Source organism: Tribolium castaneum, chromosome 6 (assembly GCF_031307605.1).
Source record: "Tribolium castaneum strain GA2 chromosome 6, icTriCast1.1, whole genome shotgun sequence".
NCBI classification, from domain to species: Eukaryota; Metazoa; Arthropoda; class Insecta; order Coleoptera; family Tenebrionidae; genus Tribolium; species Tribolium castaneum.
Window position 1 is genome coordinate 2,189,741 of NC_087399.1, and position 17,171 is coordinate 2,206,911.

General features: G+C 31.6%; 1 protein-coding gene across 1 annotated transcript; it reads left to right on the top strand.

Annotated features, from left to right (window-relative positions):
• Positions 1-185: 185 nt before the first annotated feature.
• On the top strand, positions 186-15,847 carry LOC103314105 (uncharacterized). The gene is made up of 7 exons (XM_008199093.3): positions 186-347; positions 433-642; positions 691-778; positions 830-950; positions 9,612-9,773; positions 9,823-10,010; positions 12,474-15,847. The coding sequence occupies exons 2-7, from the start codon at positions 492-494 to the stop codon at positions 12,859-12,861; spliced, it is 1,098 nt and encodes a 365-aa protein (XP_008197315.1). The 5' UTR covers positions 186-347; positions 433-491; the 3' UTR covers positions 12,862-15,847.
• The last annotated feature ends 1,324 nt before the right edge of the window (positions 15,848-17,171 follow it).

Sequence of the window (17,171 nt, forward strand, 5' to 3'; positions counted from 1 at the left end):
TGCGAGTCCGGGTCGATGCCAATCACCGGAAACCTCCGTAAGAACGTCCCCCGGACTTCACTGGACAAAACCCACATCTTTGCCCCGTCCTCTCATTGAAAAAACGTCACCAAAATCCCGGAATTTCTCAAATTCTCTCAGATTTTTGCGTCCCTGTCGTTCCTCTCCTGTCTTCAGCTCCCTGTTCCCGGAATCAATGGCGTAATGCGGCGCCGCAGTCGTCCCCAGCATCCAGAGGTGTGTCGACATCACATCATCTCCCGTTTAAATACGACGTTAACCCCAGAACCGGAAAAACCGTGCCTAAAATGTGACCACTTCGGGCTCCGGGTGTTGCAAATCGCGAGGTAAAAAACACTTCTCCCCTCTTGCGCTAATTGTGGACTTAATCGGGTAATAGTCAGGGTGGGTTTGTTGATTGATTGTTATTAGATTGGCACTCGTGGAATTTCGTCTACATGAAGAAACACAAAAGGTTCAAACGCTGAGAAATGACGGCCTCCACCACCACCGTCGAGACCTCTTCGAACTTTTCGCGAAAATTTCTAGAACCAACTCCGGCGCTTAATCAAACACAAAAGTCAATTAAAGAGCTGTTCTACAACGGGACGGGGTATTACATAGAGGATGAAGTGGACACAGGTAAGGAAACGGCCACCAACGAAAAAATATCTCTTGTGTTTTATTCAGGTCTGAATGATCTCCAAACGTTGTTCCTAGCTTGTTTTGCCACATTAATTCCGTTAGTTATTTCGTTGCTCACAGCATTTGGAATAAGGTATGCATTATTCATACATAAATCAAGCGAGACTGTGCGCACATTTCTCAGGGTACTTTGGACCAAATACAAAAGACAAAAGGAAAATTCCAAGTATGATGGCATGGCCAAAAGGGACGCCTCGGACGATAACGCCAAGCCCTTGCACTCGCATTTGCTGAACAGCGACAAGGTAACCAATGCAACTTTTTTAAAAGTTCACAGCTAGTGTTAATATTGATATGACGTGTACGTACATAACTGATAAAACTTCTAAGAAATTTTGAACACGGTGCGGTCATGAATTTCTAATAAGAGAATTTCCTATCAAATGACTCACTCAGATAACAGAACCGCAATAGCGTCTAGTGGAATTTAAGTATGAGCAAAGTTTTGATAATTCTATTTATTTGGTTGTTAAACTGTTTTAGAAAACTAATAAATTTTGGTTTAAAAGTCCAAAAACTGCAATTGTGTTTAAGTCCATTTCTTATTATTAACCTCTTGAAGTCTTTAATTATAAAAATTGCACAAGTAAATCTGTGTCTTGTTATTTAATTTATCTAATATTTTAGATGTTTTATGTAATTTTTCTTCTTCAATTGTTAATTTTTTAAGTACCTAATTTTTAAATCAACAGTTAAACCTGAGGTTAATAAACCTATTTGAAAAGTTCTTATTTAAAAATGGCACGAGACAGTGTTTTAATTTTTTTACGGCAAAATATTATTTCTTTGTTTTCTTTTAAATTTTTTATTAACGTAAGATGCTTTGGTACAGGTTTATCACAATTTATGAGATTTCGCGTGTTTTTCTTTTTGTCTAATGAAATAGATGCAGTGTAATTTTAGTTTAATTACTAAAACAAAACAGAAAATGTTAATAGAAAAAACAATGAATCAAAAGAAAAAAGACAACACAAGCCTAATAAAATTGTAACAGTTTTTCTCAAGTAACAATTTAAATGCTGTTTAGATCTATTACGGTTTTATTTGTAGATAAGTTGCTGTAAAATAGTCTTGCCTACAGAACACAAAGTTTTAATGGACACTCTTATAGCAAACTTTAAAACTAAATAATAAAACTATTTAAAAAATATACAGCTTAAGTTTTGTCACAGTTCTTTGTATTATATCTTTGAAGTGTTTTTACTTTTATAAAGGCATTGATTGACAGCCAGTTCGTCTCATCAAAAAATTTTAAAACTATAAATTCTAAAGATAGTTTAAAGAAAAGTTTTATAATACTATTGTTGTTACCTTGTACTTATCTTTAAAGCTTTTTACTCCCAAACAATCTTATCTGAACAATAGGCGTAATAAAACTATAATTACTTGTAGATTGTTTAATAAAAGTTATTTGTTGTAACAAAATACACATTTTTTTCCACCAAAACTTTCTGTGCTATTAGAGCTGCCTTGTATTTTTTTAAAAAACATTCTGTGACGTATAAAAAGATTACTTTAAGTTGTTTAATTATTACAGCGTTTATTTATCTTTAACTAAAACTTAAAAACTTAACTTAAAAACCTGAAAACTTAAAGAAAAAATTAAAACTAGTTGACTTAAATAAAATCATCGTAAAACTATTGACTTTAACTGAGAGTTAATATTCTTATAAATGTTTTTAAATAGAAGACATAGTTTTATATATTTAACTGTGTAACATAAAATTAATAACTATGCTCTTTTTAAACATTCAAAAAATAGTAATAATATTTGTTTTTTTGGTTTGTTAGCAGTAAATACAAGTAGGTATATTATTATTCAAAAATCTACTAGAATTAATATAAAGAATTATTAACGCATATTTCTTATGTTTAGCAAATACATTGTATATTATATATTATATATTATATATTATATATTATATATTATATATTATATATTATATATTATATATTATATATTATATATTATATATTATATATTATATATTATATATTATATATTATATATTATATATTATATAACTTTGGTATTTACGATGGGCGTTAAAATTTTACAAGATTTTGCATAAATTGTATTAGAAAACGGGTTTGTTTTAAAAAAATTTACCTAAATATCGTGTTCATTATATAGGATTATTTTAAAACCAAATTATTTATACTCATATTTTTGTTTTTATTACAGCTTTCAAAATATTTTGTTAATATCATTTTAATACTAGTTTATTATAAATTGTCAATTATCGTATTATTAGCAACATAATTAAATTAGCTATTGAAATTCCGGGCAATACCAAAGCCACATCCTTCAAGAATTTTTTTTACATTTTTTGTAGACGATAACGAAATGATGTGTAAATGGTACAAGTTTATAACATGTTATTTAAATTTAACCTAATCGGGTGTCCTAAATCGTTAAAATAAGTACCTAATCCTTATTCATTGTTTTAAATTCGCGATAAACTAATAAAATCAAGCACAGGTGTATTACTGGTTGCCTATTGTCGCATCTTTTTTAAGGACGCTTGAATTTAATTAATTTTTAATTAGCGTATTGTAGTTGAAAGAAAGTTTTATCATTTACGAAAAATAGCCAAATTAACACTATTTTCCTTATCTTTATTGTAATATATTCGTCGGTAATTACGGAAATGCGCACCAATTTCCATAAATTATCCTTAAAAGTAAAAAGTCAATTTGATAAATTTGCATTTATTACAAAATGTAAACCGGAAACGTCGTGCCCACGAGCCAATCGCATCGCTGTCTATCGACAAAGAACAAGTCGTCACACAACTTGCATTTATTAATGAACGTAGTACTCTAATAGTAAAAGTGACCTAGTCCTAGACCTAGCAAAGCCGGTTATGAGTTGTTAGCACCTGCTCGCGAAAACACGTCCATTAATCAAATTATAAGCACGCTGCAATTGCACCCAAAGCGATAAACGAACGGTGTATAATTTTTCCCGAGTTTGGGAGCAATTTGGCGATGGATAAATTTTTTAATGGGTGCATTGTTCGCATGCAACAACGCTGGAGAAATCATCGGCTTGATTTATCGCTTTCCCGAAAATTTCGGGAAAACACATAAAGCGTAAACGCTTCTAATGTGTTTAAAAAAATACAACACTTATTTTCTTTTGAAAAAAATCGCATATTGGTGGGAAGACCAACTTTCCACCACCTGCAGGCAAGCCGTGATATTTGAGCAATTTAAGGTTTTGCTCCTGCATATGCTTGAAATTTTAAAGTTGGTCACCGTGAGGCAAAAACCTGCGAAATATTTGGCTGGACGCTGTTTAACGTCTTAACTTGTCTGCGAATCGGCAAAAAATCTCGCCTCATCCGAAAAAAACTTTGTTTATAGTCTAATGCATTTTTCTTGCAGCGAACCCGTCCTATTTATAAATATCGCGAGGCCAGGGCCGAATTCGCACATTCACTCGAATCCTGTTGCCTCAATTAGACATTTTGCACTTCCTTTTTTCGAATCTCTTGACGGTTACGGCAGTCGGATGGCAAAAATAAAAGGAGCACACAGGCCGCAGCCGTCTTGTTCCTTTTGCTTAAAAGTTGTCCAAAACGTAACGAGCGAGTCGTTGGCCTCTCGATGCAATTATTCGGCGCGAATCGCCTAGAGCCAGTCCTGCCTATTTTGCTATTGCTCTGATTGGCTGTTTGCGCTCAAACGGAATGTCCTTGGTGCATTTGTGACCTCAATTCGAAGCGTTGCACTTTTGGGGCTTCGCTGCGCCAGGGCCGGAGCTGGGGAATCGTGGCCTAGTATTTGGGGTCAGCGTGCGCGAAAAATCATCGGGGCCACCTGCTGGAGGCGCCGGCCAGCTTGGAAATTCACCCCGGTGCAGAATGCAACAGGCTGCAGGTCTTTGGCCGGCCATTCACTCCCGAATTTCTGAGCCAGTGGCCCTTGTAGTGCCGTCCTGCTCGGCCAAATGCGAAACGAGAGGGATGGAAGCCAGCCGGAAACATGGACCAGCAAAAACGGGCGTTTTTTTGCCTTTGAAACCGCATTTGCTACGCTGACAATATTGACGGCCTGGGGATGCACAGGGGCGGAGAGCACGCTTTTTGGGGCACATAGTTCCGTTGCGATTATATTGTAATGAGCGATTTGGTAGGCAAATCAAAGTGGGCGAGATAATATGACAAAGCGAAAATTTTTTACAAATTGTGGAAATGTCAAGTTCTAGGGTATTTACAACTTTAACAACTCTTCTGTTTATTTCTGGAATCGACCCAAATGTCGCTTATAAAAGCAAAGTACAGAAAACTTTATTAGATCAAACGCCTGTCTCAAAATTAATACGAATAAATTGCATAAATCAAGTCATCTTTGAAATTTGAACGTAATGTGCCGCTTAATTTAAATTGTGAATGCTGTCAAAGTGACAGATTTGTCAAAATAATGCAAAAATGCTTCGGATTCAAAAACAACAATAACAAAAGTCACAAATCAAGACAAACCCTACACTTGAAAATTTTTTTCTATAAAGTGAGTAAAAGCTAGTTCAAAAACTTGACAGAAAAATTACGATAGTCATTTGGACTAAGCGGCACACTGATTTGGAATTCCATAGTCAACTTGATAATAATACACAATAATAATTTCAGTAAAACAAAAATTAGTTAAAAAATTAAAAAATTCCGAAGATAATTTTTCTATAACAATTTTTTTTGGCTGATTTCTCTTAATTGTCTGCAAATTCGTTGTCTGTCCTTTAGGATGTTTTCTATCTCACATTGCATTTTTTTAAATTTTATCTTGATTATTTTTTTTATCATTTTTATTTCTTTCATTTCTTACTTTTTTGTATTTACTTGAATTTTTTTTGGTAATTTATATTTTACGTATTTAATTTAATTTTTAATTTATTCAATTAAATCTGTTTCTAAAAAAAGAATTTCAGCGTGATTTTCGCAATTCAAAAATAATTGCGTCAGTCATTTCCAAGTAATTTCGGATAATTTTCAAATGAATTATAATATTTTCCAAAAAAATGCGCCTTTTTTAACAAAACTAAATACTTCAAGACTAGTCTGCAAAAAATATCGTTTTTTTTTCTTTTTATTATTGTGCGTGATTAATTAATTATTATAAATTTAATGCTTCTGAGGCAAAATACTTGACATTATTGTAAAATTAACCAACTAAATTCACGAAATAAATAAATACATACACATAAATCTGTATCTAGTAGGCATATTACATGTTTGAGTTAGTATTCTTTCTTGAAAATTCTGTAAATTATTGTCAAAAGTAAACAATTCTTGAATTTTAGTCTAAATTAGTTTTTTTCGGAATATTTTTTAATTTAAATGAGACATCTTTTTTCTTATGCAGTGTGTCCAAAAATGGTTGTTCATCAAGTCGACTATGGAATTTAAATTTAATGTGCGGTTTGGTTCAAATGAATATTGTAGTTTTTTTAACAAATTTTTGAATCAGATTTTTGCAATTTTCCGCAAAATTGTTTCAAGTATAGAGTTTGTCTTGGTTTTTGTTTCATATTTTTGTCATTTTTGTTATTGCGTATTCTTTTGTTTTTGGATCAAAGTTTTTTGCATTATTTTGACGCATCTGTCACTTTGACAAATTAAGCGGCACATACGTTCAAATTTCATAGGTGACTTGATGAACAATCATTTTTGAACACATTGTATTTAATTCGCCTAAATCGCAATATTAACACAAAAGAGCAAATTCTGTTAAATTTTTTTTAAAAGTTTTAGCACTTTTTTTGACTTGTCATTCGAATTTTTCATCAAATTTTGCCAAATTAAAAATTAAGTTAAATTTATTACTCATTTTTAAAATGGCGTTTTTTATATTTTTTATAATGATTTTTGGATTCTCGTCACAATCTACTAAAAAATTACCAAAATTTGTGTATTTTTAGTCACATACAAAATTTGCTCCGTTTTCCTGGCAAATATTGAATGAACAGAAAAGAAAAAAGAAATGAAAGAAAATAGAAAAAAGTTGAACGGACTGAAAAACTGAACACAAATAAAGAATTCAACAGAATAGGCATAATAATAGAATTAAATAGAAATAAATAAAATTTTAGGTTGGCAATCGGAAACTAATATTAAGGCTGGTGTCATTTTTTAAGATTTAAATTAACAATGTGAGGATTATGGAGGTCAGTGGATAAAAATTAAAATAAATTATTGTATTTATATTTTTTGTTCTTTTTGTTCGTTTCTTTGACTTTGAAACTCAATTTTTCCAGTTTTGTAATATTTTTTGATTCAAACACGATACGGTTTAATATTTTGCGGGAAAATTTTACGACGCGGGTGCGCCGGGTCTTGGCCCTAATTAAGGCTGGGCCCTCTCGCCGCATCTCCATCACGTCTCGAATTTCGTCGAAATCTCGTAAACCGAAATTTTTGTCTTCATTTGATGCCATTTCTGCGAAACGTGTGCTAGAATCGGTCACGTGAACCGCCTCGCAATTCGCACACAATTAACATGTCTGCGATTAGTCATGAATGCCAGCCAGACATCCTCAGTCCGACCCTGTCCTTGGCGTGCGTTAAAAATAAATTTGACTGTTTTCGTCTAGTCACTACTATTGCATAGATAGCAATATAATGTTCAAAACACGGGTTTAATAACCAGTGGATATGCACTTTGCACGTGACGTCCGACGCGTTGTCCGTCTCCGTTGGGTGCACATTTTTTGGTCCTGAGTCGGAGTGAGAGCGAACTTCGCGGCTGAATTCGGCGCGATGCATTTGACTTTCGCAAAGTCAAACCGACAAGGATAGAAAAATGCAATGTATCTGGTCCTAATCATCGACGAAGAAAGAAGTTTTGTTTTGTTTAACGGGGCCGTTGCACTCCGCAAATAAGAATTCGGCGGGGTCAATATTAGCACCCGAAAACATTCACACGACTTTACTAATATTTTCACAAATCGCTCTAATACCCTTCATTACGCACACGCGATTTTTGCCCACAAGGCCGAATTAGAGCCTGAGCACATCAAAGCTTTCAACGATTTGATTTTGATATGATTATTAATGAGCTACTTTAGTGTACTGTCGGCAGCTGAAGTAGTGTCACTTGCTATGACATCTGCGACATTTTTTTTAATGGCACTGTACCAAAAGTGAAAAACTCTCAGTGGACACTTCTTTACAACGGACATTTTTGTAGGAACGTAACAAAAGCATTGTAAAAAAACTTATATTAAAGTTGTCCATCTCTCATTAGCGGACACTTTCCCACAACGGACAATTAAAGATTTCTTATCGGTGTCCGTTGTTGAGAGATTGTACAATGATAGTAAGACATAGATAACAGTTTTTTTTTCAACCTTTGTGCATGTTTATTTTTTTATGTCAGTTATGATAGTTAATGAATTTTTAATGCAATTCTGCTCAATTGTGTTAAATTTTTCTTCTTTTTTTACTCAATTCTATGTTATCAAAAATTAGTTTTACTTTGGAACTGTAAATTTTATTACAAGTTTGAGATTTTTGGACGTTTTTTAGAAAAAATTTAGCGAAAATAATAAGCTTCTAGCTAAGAAATGAAGAACAATTACATGAAAAGCATACTAAATTTGCCGAATGTTGAACTGATATTAGACGAAATTTTTAAAACTTTTGTGTTTCAAGTTGAAAAAGTACTGATGAGCTTTGAAAAGAGAACAAAATTTTATTTTTTTACTCAATTTGGTGTTTTTTGCTTTCTAATTTGCAAAAATGAGTGAGTTTCTGACTGAAAAAATGCATTAAAACATTAAAAAAATTCAAAAATAATGCAATAATAGTTGTTTTTGAGCAAAAATACTTGAAGAACGGGACAAATGTGACGATAATTTGGTTAATTTTTAGGATTTTTGACTAAAGAATTTAAAAAATCCACAAATTTTGAGATTTTTTTGGAGATTTATGATGAAATAATGCGGCAAAAGTCAAAAACATGCAAAAAGTCATAAAAAAGGTAAAAACAATTTTTTATTCTGAATTTCTCAAAATATATGATATTTTTGAATTGAAAAATCAACTTATACGCTTTGAAAATTTGAAAATATTGTCTTCTCTAACTTAATTTGGTATTTTTCGTTGAAATTTGATGAAAAATTACGGTACCTAGCAATTTAAAAAAAAATAAAAAATTTTTCTTCGACTTAATTTGCTGACTTTTGAACAAATTTGTGCAAAATATTTGTCTTTTAAGCGAATTAATGTTGATTTTATTAAAAAAAAATTGTCTTGAAACTTAAATATTTGTAAAAGGCGGTCACTTGCGAGGGCGTGGTGGCCCAGTGGTAAAAGCGCCGCTTTCAACGCTGGAGGTCGGGGGTTCAAGCCCCGGATCAGGTCTGAAAATTTTTCTATAACATAAAGTACAGGAAAATGTAAAATATGACGGAAACATACAAATAAGAGATTATAAGAACACGTAAACGTAAATCCGGCTGAAATAAGGAAATAATGCAGCAAAAGATAAGCACATAAGGCGCTTAATTGTAAACGTAAGACTTATAAAATTATCAATCTTGTCCAACCATCGAGAAACGTAAGAGCATTAAAAGAATGTAAACGTAAATGAATCAAAAATATTTGGAGCCAAACGACTTGACGAAGAAGAAGAAGAAGAACAATTTTCACAATATTTTACATGATTTTTAAGAAAAAATTCTAACTTAAACATGTAACATACAAGTTTATTTACGTATTTTGTGAATTTTGTGAATCGATTTTCGTTAATTTGTTAATAATTTTGTAATTGCTAAATAAAACTAGATTTCTTCCAGTCAATTTCTCTTTAATTTTATCAGTTTTTTTACTTCTATTTATAATTAGGAGTTTCTTTCAATTTATTATAATCGTGTTCATGTAAAAAACCCTTTTTAATTTTGGCAGAAATGCGAGACGCATCTGGCGATAACCACCGAGGAAGTCGAGGTGTGTGACGACACAGGTGTGAGCCAAATAAGGAGCAACAACCACTCCAGCACCAATGGCAGCATCATCACCATGACCCTGAAGAACAACCACCTAATCGTCGAAACGGAGGAGAGAAACGTAACGCAAAAATCCTTCTCTCCTCTTCCCACAATTAATTTCCTTTCAGGACATCGAGGAAGACAGTCGTGAAACAACAATGAAGTACTCTCCAGGGGCGCGGGATGGGGTTTTTGTGGTGGAGGTGCAGCAGGGAGTGAGGAGGAGTCCCGGGTCGGGGCCGCAGTCGGGGGCTGATCCCGAATTGTCGGTTTCAGTGAGCGATCAGTGCGCTCTGGTGCATAATCCTCCAGACAGGTTGGGCTTTTTTGAGAAATGTCATAATTTGGGAAGGCACTGAAATTACAGTAATTGCGAAATGATTAAAATGGCATAAGAAAGTGCCGAGAGGGTAAAACGATTTGGCAAAAGTAACGAGAAATAAATTATGTTAAAAAGTTCAAAAAATCACATAATTATTTCAAAATTAAGTGCCACGAATTTAACATACATCAAGGCGAAAAATGTAAATAAATGCAACATGTTCTTGGTTTTTATTTATTTTTGTTTCTACCTGACCCTGACCTCCCATTCCCCACTTTGGTTAATTTATGCTTTAATTATTACTTTATTTATTAAAAAAATAATACGAGCCTAATTTTTTTAAATTTCTGTTCAATTCTGGCAAATATCCAAATATTTGTCTTAGTCATTTCTTTTTATTTCTAAGCATTTAGTTGAAATTTACTAATTTCTATTCACTTTTATAATTCCATATCATGTACCACTTATTACTTAATTTTTGTATTTTTTTAAATTCTTGAGTTTTTATTATAAAAAAAGTTTTTGGTGGTTTTAGACTATCACTTATGAAATACATTTTTTTGAACAACGTTTCGAATTTTGTTTAATCTTCTTCAGGCCGTCAATTGATTTTTACTTAATTTTTTTTATTTCTTTTGATTTTCGTGCATTCTATTTTTTGCTATTCACTTTTGTTCAAATTTGTGTAATTTCTTTTAGTTCTGTTGATTAACACACGGTTTTAAGCCATGATGATAATAAATGCAAAAATTTATTTTTGTTAAATATTTTTTTATTCTTAACTAATTCTCTCTTGTTTCTTGTTTTTTGAGGAACAATAGCAGTTGTTTTTCTTTTTAAACTTTAATTTTTCGGAAATTTTCTCATATATTTTTATTTCTATTTCTTTTAGAATTACATTTTTAATTGTACTATTTTTATATTTTTTATTTTTTCTTTGAAGTCAAGTTATATAGCTTTAAGCTAGACTTCACATACTCATCTTTTTTTTATTGTTTAATTTTATTCAATAAATTTATTATCATCTACTTAAAGTTTTTCAACTCTACTTATTTCCATAAATTTTATTGACTTCTATTTAATGCAGTCTTATTTATTTATTTATTTTATTATTTATATTATTTTAAATCTATTCATAGTTTTTTATTTCTGTTCAAAACTGTTTACTTTATTCTCTAAATTTCTGTTAAATAAATACCACGAGTATTTATTCATTTCTTTTGCAGAATTTTTTGTTTTTTTATTATTTATTTTTTTATTCTATTCTTTCCGAAATCGTTCGAATTTGTTCAATTTTACTCGTTCCTACTTATGTGTTTTTAAATCTCCACTCATTTTCTTTCCATTTCAATTGAATTTAACCTCAAATTTTACTAAATTCCGTTTTTTCTAAAGGAAATTTCGAGTAGTAATTTTATTCATTTAAACTTATATAAATTTCTAGATATTAATTTAAAAGATATAAAAACTAAGAAAAAAAGGGTTTTACATAAAACTGTTAAGTCTATAAACAATATTTCAAGACAAGAGACACACAATCTTATAAAACATAAAACACAGCTAAACTTAAAAAAATGACTTAAATTAGAAAAAAAAATGTATTTTATGGTTTAATGGTGTTTTAAAACTTAGCTCTTTAAAATAATAATTTTTTTCTCTTAAACTTAAAATTCTGCTGTAGAAAAAATGTTGTATTATACACGACATAAATATTGTCCACTCGTAACTTCGTCACATTTTTTTACTTGTAGATAAACAATGTCTTTATCGTCTTGTATAATAAACAACTAAACTATTAATTTTTTCAATTTTATTCAACTCAGCTTATAACTTTTGCTCAATTTATACCTTATTTTAGGTACTGATTTCTACTCAATTATGTCGTTTTTTTTGCAAATTTTTTCAACTTTACTTATTTCTGTGACTTTTTACTCAATTTTTCACGATTTCAGTTATTATTTTGAGTCACCTTTTTTAAATTTTTGTTTATAATTTTTCATTTATTATCTTTTCAATTCTGTTTTTTTACAAAATAGACTTGGGTTCTGTTAATTTCTGTTCAGTTTTATTCAGCTATTTTTTTCTATTTTTTTTTACTTAGTTTTACTTCTGTTTTTTTTTAAATTATTTTATTATTCTGTTCAATGTTACACTTTTTGCAAATTATCCAATGCCTAAAATAAATAAAAAACGTATTATTCAATGTAAAGAATTAAGTCTAAGAAGTAGAGACAAAAGGTTAAATAAAAAACGAATTATTTAAACAAAAAGAAGCGAGACGGAAGGAAACATGGGACCAACAACTGACAAGACTTAATCCAAACTTAAGCAAAGCAAATAAGTTGCTAATGATAAGAAAAAAGTATGAATAATTAAGATTACACGATTTTGGTAAATAAGTAAAGTACCGTGACCCAAGTCAAGTACAGTGTGCGTCAAAAGCAATGTCCCTTCCAGGTACAGTGACGACGAAACGTTGGAGGAATGCGACGACTACTACATAGAAACAGCATCTCCGGCACGTGCCACCCCCGACTCCCTGGTGGCGCAGATCAGGACCGGCTTGGCCCAATCGGACCCCACCCTGAACGAGGAGCACCCCAGCTACAGCTACAGCACCCAGCAGTGCTACGACAGCGGCTTCTACGGCTACCACATCTACAACGGCTACATCAACGACGAGCCCCTGCAGCGTCTCAAGGCCGCCAGCACCAAGCCCAAGATCACGGCCGCCGTGTACAAGAACCGCGCTGAAGACGACGTCCACATTTTCGCCAACGACATATCGTACACGACGGAACCGGATGTCGGGTCTGGAGAGTACGAAAATAAAGGCTTCGACTAAGATTTTTGGGAGCGCGATGACCCCAAGGTCTTTAAACCTTATTTGAACAGGTTCTCGTCTTCCAACAAACCCTTAGAGTGCATGGCGGGAATTATCTGCATTTTTGCTGCGTTGAGACGACTGGATGGAGGACCAAGTGTAGATCACTTTTCTAGATGTCTCTAATGCTTTCGATGTATTATACAAGTGCAAAACACATAGAGTGAGAATTTTAGATTCGGTCGCTGATGCGGCCAATCAGCCTTTTATGTTGTACTTGTGTATATAGTTTGTAGCGTTTTTTTCTAATGCACCTCAGCTGGAATTTGCACTCTTTAGACGAATAGGAGTTTTGTTGGGTTGGGATGGAAAGTGTTGTATTTTTTTATTACTGTATACATTGTACATAGGTTATGATTACCGTCCGATTTCTCTGAGGATAACTCATTGTAAATATGTTATTGGCATTTTTTTGCATTACAATCGGTTCGGTGGCAAGAGCAGGGCGAATTTTACAGGGTTGAAGGACCAACTAGGTAAAGCACGACCAAATTTACACAGAAACAAACTTAGAAAACTGAGAAATTTAAAAAGGGAAATTTTAACACCTAGAAATAATGAAAAAATGTTAAAAAAAATTCTGAATAAAAACTAAAAACTTGTAAAAACTACTAATAAAGTGACAAAATGCAAATATATTGACCACTTTTAAGATATATTTACTTGTTCCGAATTGTTGAAATTATTGTAAAAAGATTTTAAGTTTTCTCAAAATTTTAATAAGTATAGTTTTTTTCTTACAAAAAGTTAAGTTTCTTTAGACCAAAAATAAATAATTTGTTATTTAAAAAAATAAAAAATAAATAGGTTGGCAACTCTGAATAAGCAATGACAGTGAATTCGAGATACTTATCTAAAAAAAAACTTTCAAGAAAAGTACGAATGACTTGAACTTAGATGCCGCTAGGAATGCTGTGTATTTATAAAAATTTATATCATTATGGACTGCGATTGTAGAATTAAGTTTTTATTTAAGAAAGACAAAAGATATAAAATTCATGTGTAAATGCGATAAAAAAATTCTTGATGTATTTCTGTTACTAAAGTTACTAAAGACATTTTTTTTGAAACAAAAAATAATAAAAAAGTAATCAAAACTCATCAATCAATTGGTCTCATTTGTTCACAAATGTTTAAAAATTTGCTGTCTTAGCTTGTCAAAAATTAAATTACCAACATAACAAATACTATTTTTATTGTGAAAAATTTTAAACGATTATAAACAGAATATAAATATAATTCTGACAATTTTTAGTGACTTAAACAGTTACGTTTTTTTTTTGAATGGTAGTTGTATAGAAAACTAGTTTTAAAGGCCAACCCAGAATACAATTTTTTTTGGAAAATTCTTTTACATAAAATTAAAATCGAACTCATATTTTAACTAATTGTCTCAAACATGTCTATCAATACTTAAAAATTAAATGTCAACTTTGTCGAAAATCAGAATTACCAATTTCTCAAAAAATACTTTTACTGTGACATATTGAAAACTTTTAGACAAGATTCTAAATAAAATAAAAATAAAACTCTTAAAATTATTAGTGACCTAAACAATTACAATTTGTTTTTCAATAAATGACAGTGTATAAAAAATTGGTGTTTTTATGGCCAACCCAGAATACAAATTTTTTTGAGGAAATTTTTTACACAAAATTAAAATTGAAACTATTATTTTAATCATAAATATATCTGTAAATACTTAAAAATTAAATCTCAATTTTGACAAAAACCAGAGTTACCAAGTTCTCAAAAAAAAAAAATGTTCTGTGACAAATTGAAAATTTTTAAACGAGATTGTTCTAAATAAAATAAAAATAAAATTCTGACAATTATTAGTGTTCTAAACAACTACGACTTGTTTTTTCTTATAAATGACAGTAGTGTAAAAAATTGGAGTTTTCGTGGCCAACTCAGAATACAATTTTTTTTGAAAAATTTTTTAACACAAAATTGAAACCGAAGCTATTTTTTAATCAATTGTCGAAAATATGTATACAAATAATTAAAAATCAACCGTCAACACTCTATCAAGAACCAAAATTACCAACTTCAGAAAAATATTTTTACTGTGACACAATAAAACATTCTACACGAGATTCTAAACAAAATAAAAATAAAATTCTGACAATTTTTAGTGACCCAGACAATTACGATTTGTTTTTTTATAACTGAAAGTCGAATAAAAAATTGAGTTTTAATGACCAACGCAGAATACAATTTTTTTTTTAAATTTTACCAAAAAATTAAAATTGAAACGATTGTTTGTCAAAGTATGACTACAAATACTTAAAAATTAGCTGCAACTCTGTCAAAAGCTGGAATTACAAACTTCACAAAAATACTTTTGTTGTAGTAAAAGTCTTCGAAATTAATAAAAAACACAACTTTTAATAACAGAATAATTACTGTTAGCTATTTTAAGGGTGCCAATTAAAAAGTAATTATTTAAAAAGATTTTAGTATCACCTTGTATAATAAATAAAACTTTTCACGAAATAATGACATTTTAATAAAAATACCACAGCATTGCACTTATAATTAAAACTGAATGATAATTTTTAAGAATTTCAAATTACTTTATTAAATAATTAAATTTAAGGTTTTGGTTCTTTAGAGGCTTGGGGACAATAATGTCAGTGTTTCGGTGGTTGATGGGTAATTACAAATTCGTTGTAATTATCGTGTTAGAGCAGCGTCCTGTCGAACAACCCTAATTACGAGTCGTTGGAGCGAATTAAAAATCAAAGTGCAAAGAAATGCTTTATTTGTTTACGTCTGCACCTCCACTTGCCACCGAAACGGATTCGCATCTATTTAAAGTAATGTTAGTATGTTTTTGCCAAAATCTAGTAAATTTAGGGACGAGTTACCACCACAAGGGAACAAGCGCTCGGATTTATTTCGGGTGTTAGTTGGTTGCGAAAAAATAAAACCGTGAGAGAAACGTCGTTGTATTTATTTGGAGATCCATCACGTAGCCCGAAGTGGGTCACCACCCGGCCAATAATTTCCAAATTTAATTGCCGGCGAAGAACCGCCAAATCATTCGGTTTCCGAACTTTCCCCGCTAATAAATGTGTTTTGACATGAAAAAACGAGCAAAAGGCCCGCCGTCTTACCGGCTCTAGTCTTAAGGCCGCTTTTGTCTCGTGACACATTTAGGGACTTTCGAAACGTAGGAGGGAAAACACTCGCGGGGGGAGTGGGAGCCAAATGCATGATTGCAGGTTTTGGCCATTCTTTCCAACTACCGTTACCCAGCACAAAAGCTTTTGCTTTTGTTGCACTTGCATAATGAAGATGGTTTTGGTGCCTGGATGCACATTCCTGCTGCTGCGGCAGCTTTCTACTCTTGTGAAATTTTCGCAAATAAATGCATTTACACTTTGTTTTAAACGCACAGCGACCTTTACGGAGAAATGTCAATAATAATTAGTGGCCTGAAAAAATATGTGGACACTTTCAAACAGACGAATCGAAAAATTCGAGATTTTTAGAACAAGGTCAGGCTTTGTTGTCAATGAAAACGACTACAACTTTTGGAGGGAGGCAAGGATTGGCACATTTTTTACACAGTTTGGACGCTTCCGGAACCAAACACACAAAGCAGATGCCACAAACAACCGTTACCTTAATTCAAATCACCAATTGCAAAAAATAACTCAAGAAGCTCCATTTCTGGACAGTTAACTCGTCCAAGTTGGTACCACTTAATCAAAAAAAAAAGTAAAACTTTACGAAAATTTATCATTTTTAGGCTGGTAGTAGTCAAGTCATTCAATAAAACACTTTTTTCAATATTTTTTTTAAGAATTTTTAGAAAGCTTTTTTTGTCCACTGTGTATTTACCTCGCAACCGAGTCATGTAAAAATTTAAATTACGTTTCGTACTTTGATATTAATAATAAAACTCCATTTCTATACGCATTTGCCGGGAAAAGTAAACGTAAACTTAATTTTTCTCGGAAATATTTACGTAAAAAAACAAATGCATGTTATTAATAATTAATCGAGGGTTGTGTTGGTTTAGCGCACAGTATGAGCTAAAAATTCACTCAATAATGCCTTGTGTTTAATTAGTGACTTCCTAAAACGAAATACAGTCAATAGAGAGCGAAATTTTTTCGAAAATTTGGAGTTTGAAGTGTTTACATCCTTCTCCGGTAAAGTTATTTTTAATATTTTAATAATAGTCATAAAATGTATTAAAAATCCAATTGATTAGACACTAACCAAGTCATAAATAAATGAGATAAAAATCATAATAA

Excerpts from the sequence above, each read along its gene's own strand:
- LOC103314105 (XM_008199093.3), top strand. The coding sequence starts at position 492 with ATGACGGCCTCCACCACCACCGTCGAGACCTCTTCGAACTTTTCGCGA. Across the intron at positions 643-690 it reads AGAGGATGAAGTGGACACAG|GTCTGAATGATCTCCAAACG; the intron begins GTAAGGAAACGG and ends TGTTTTATTCAG. Across the intron at positions 10,011-12,473 it reads GTGCATAATCCTCCAGACAG|GTACAGTGACGACGAAACGT; the intron begins GTTGGGCTTTTT and ends TGTCCCTTCCAG.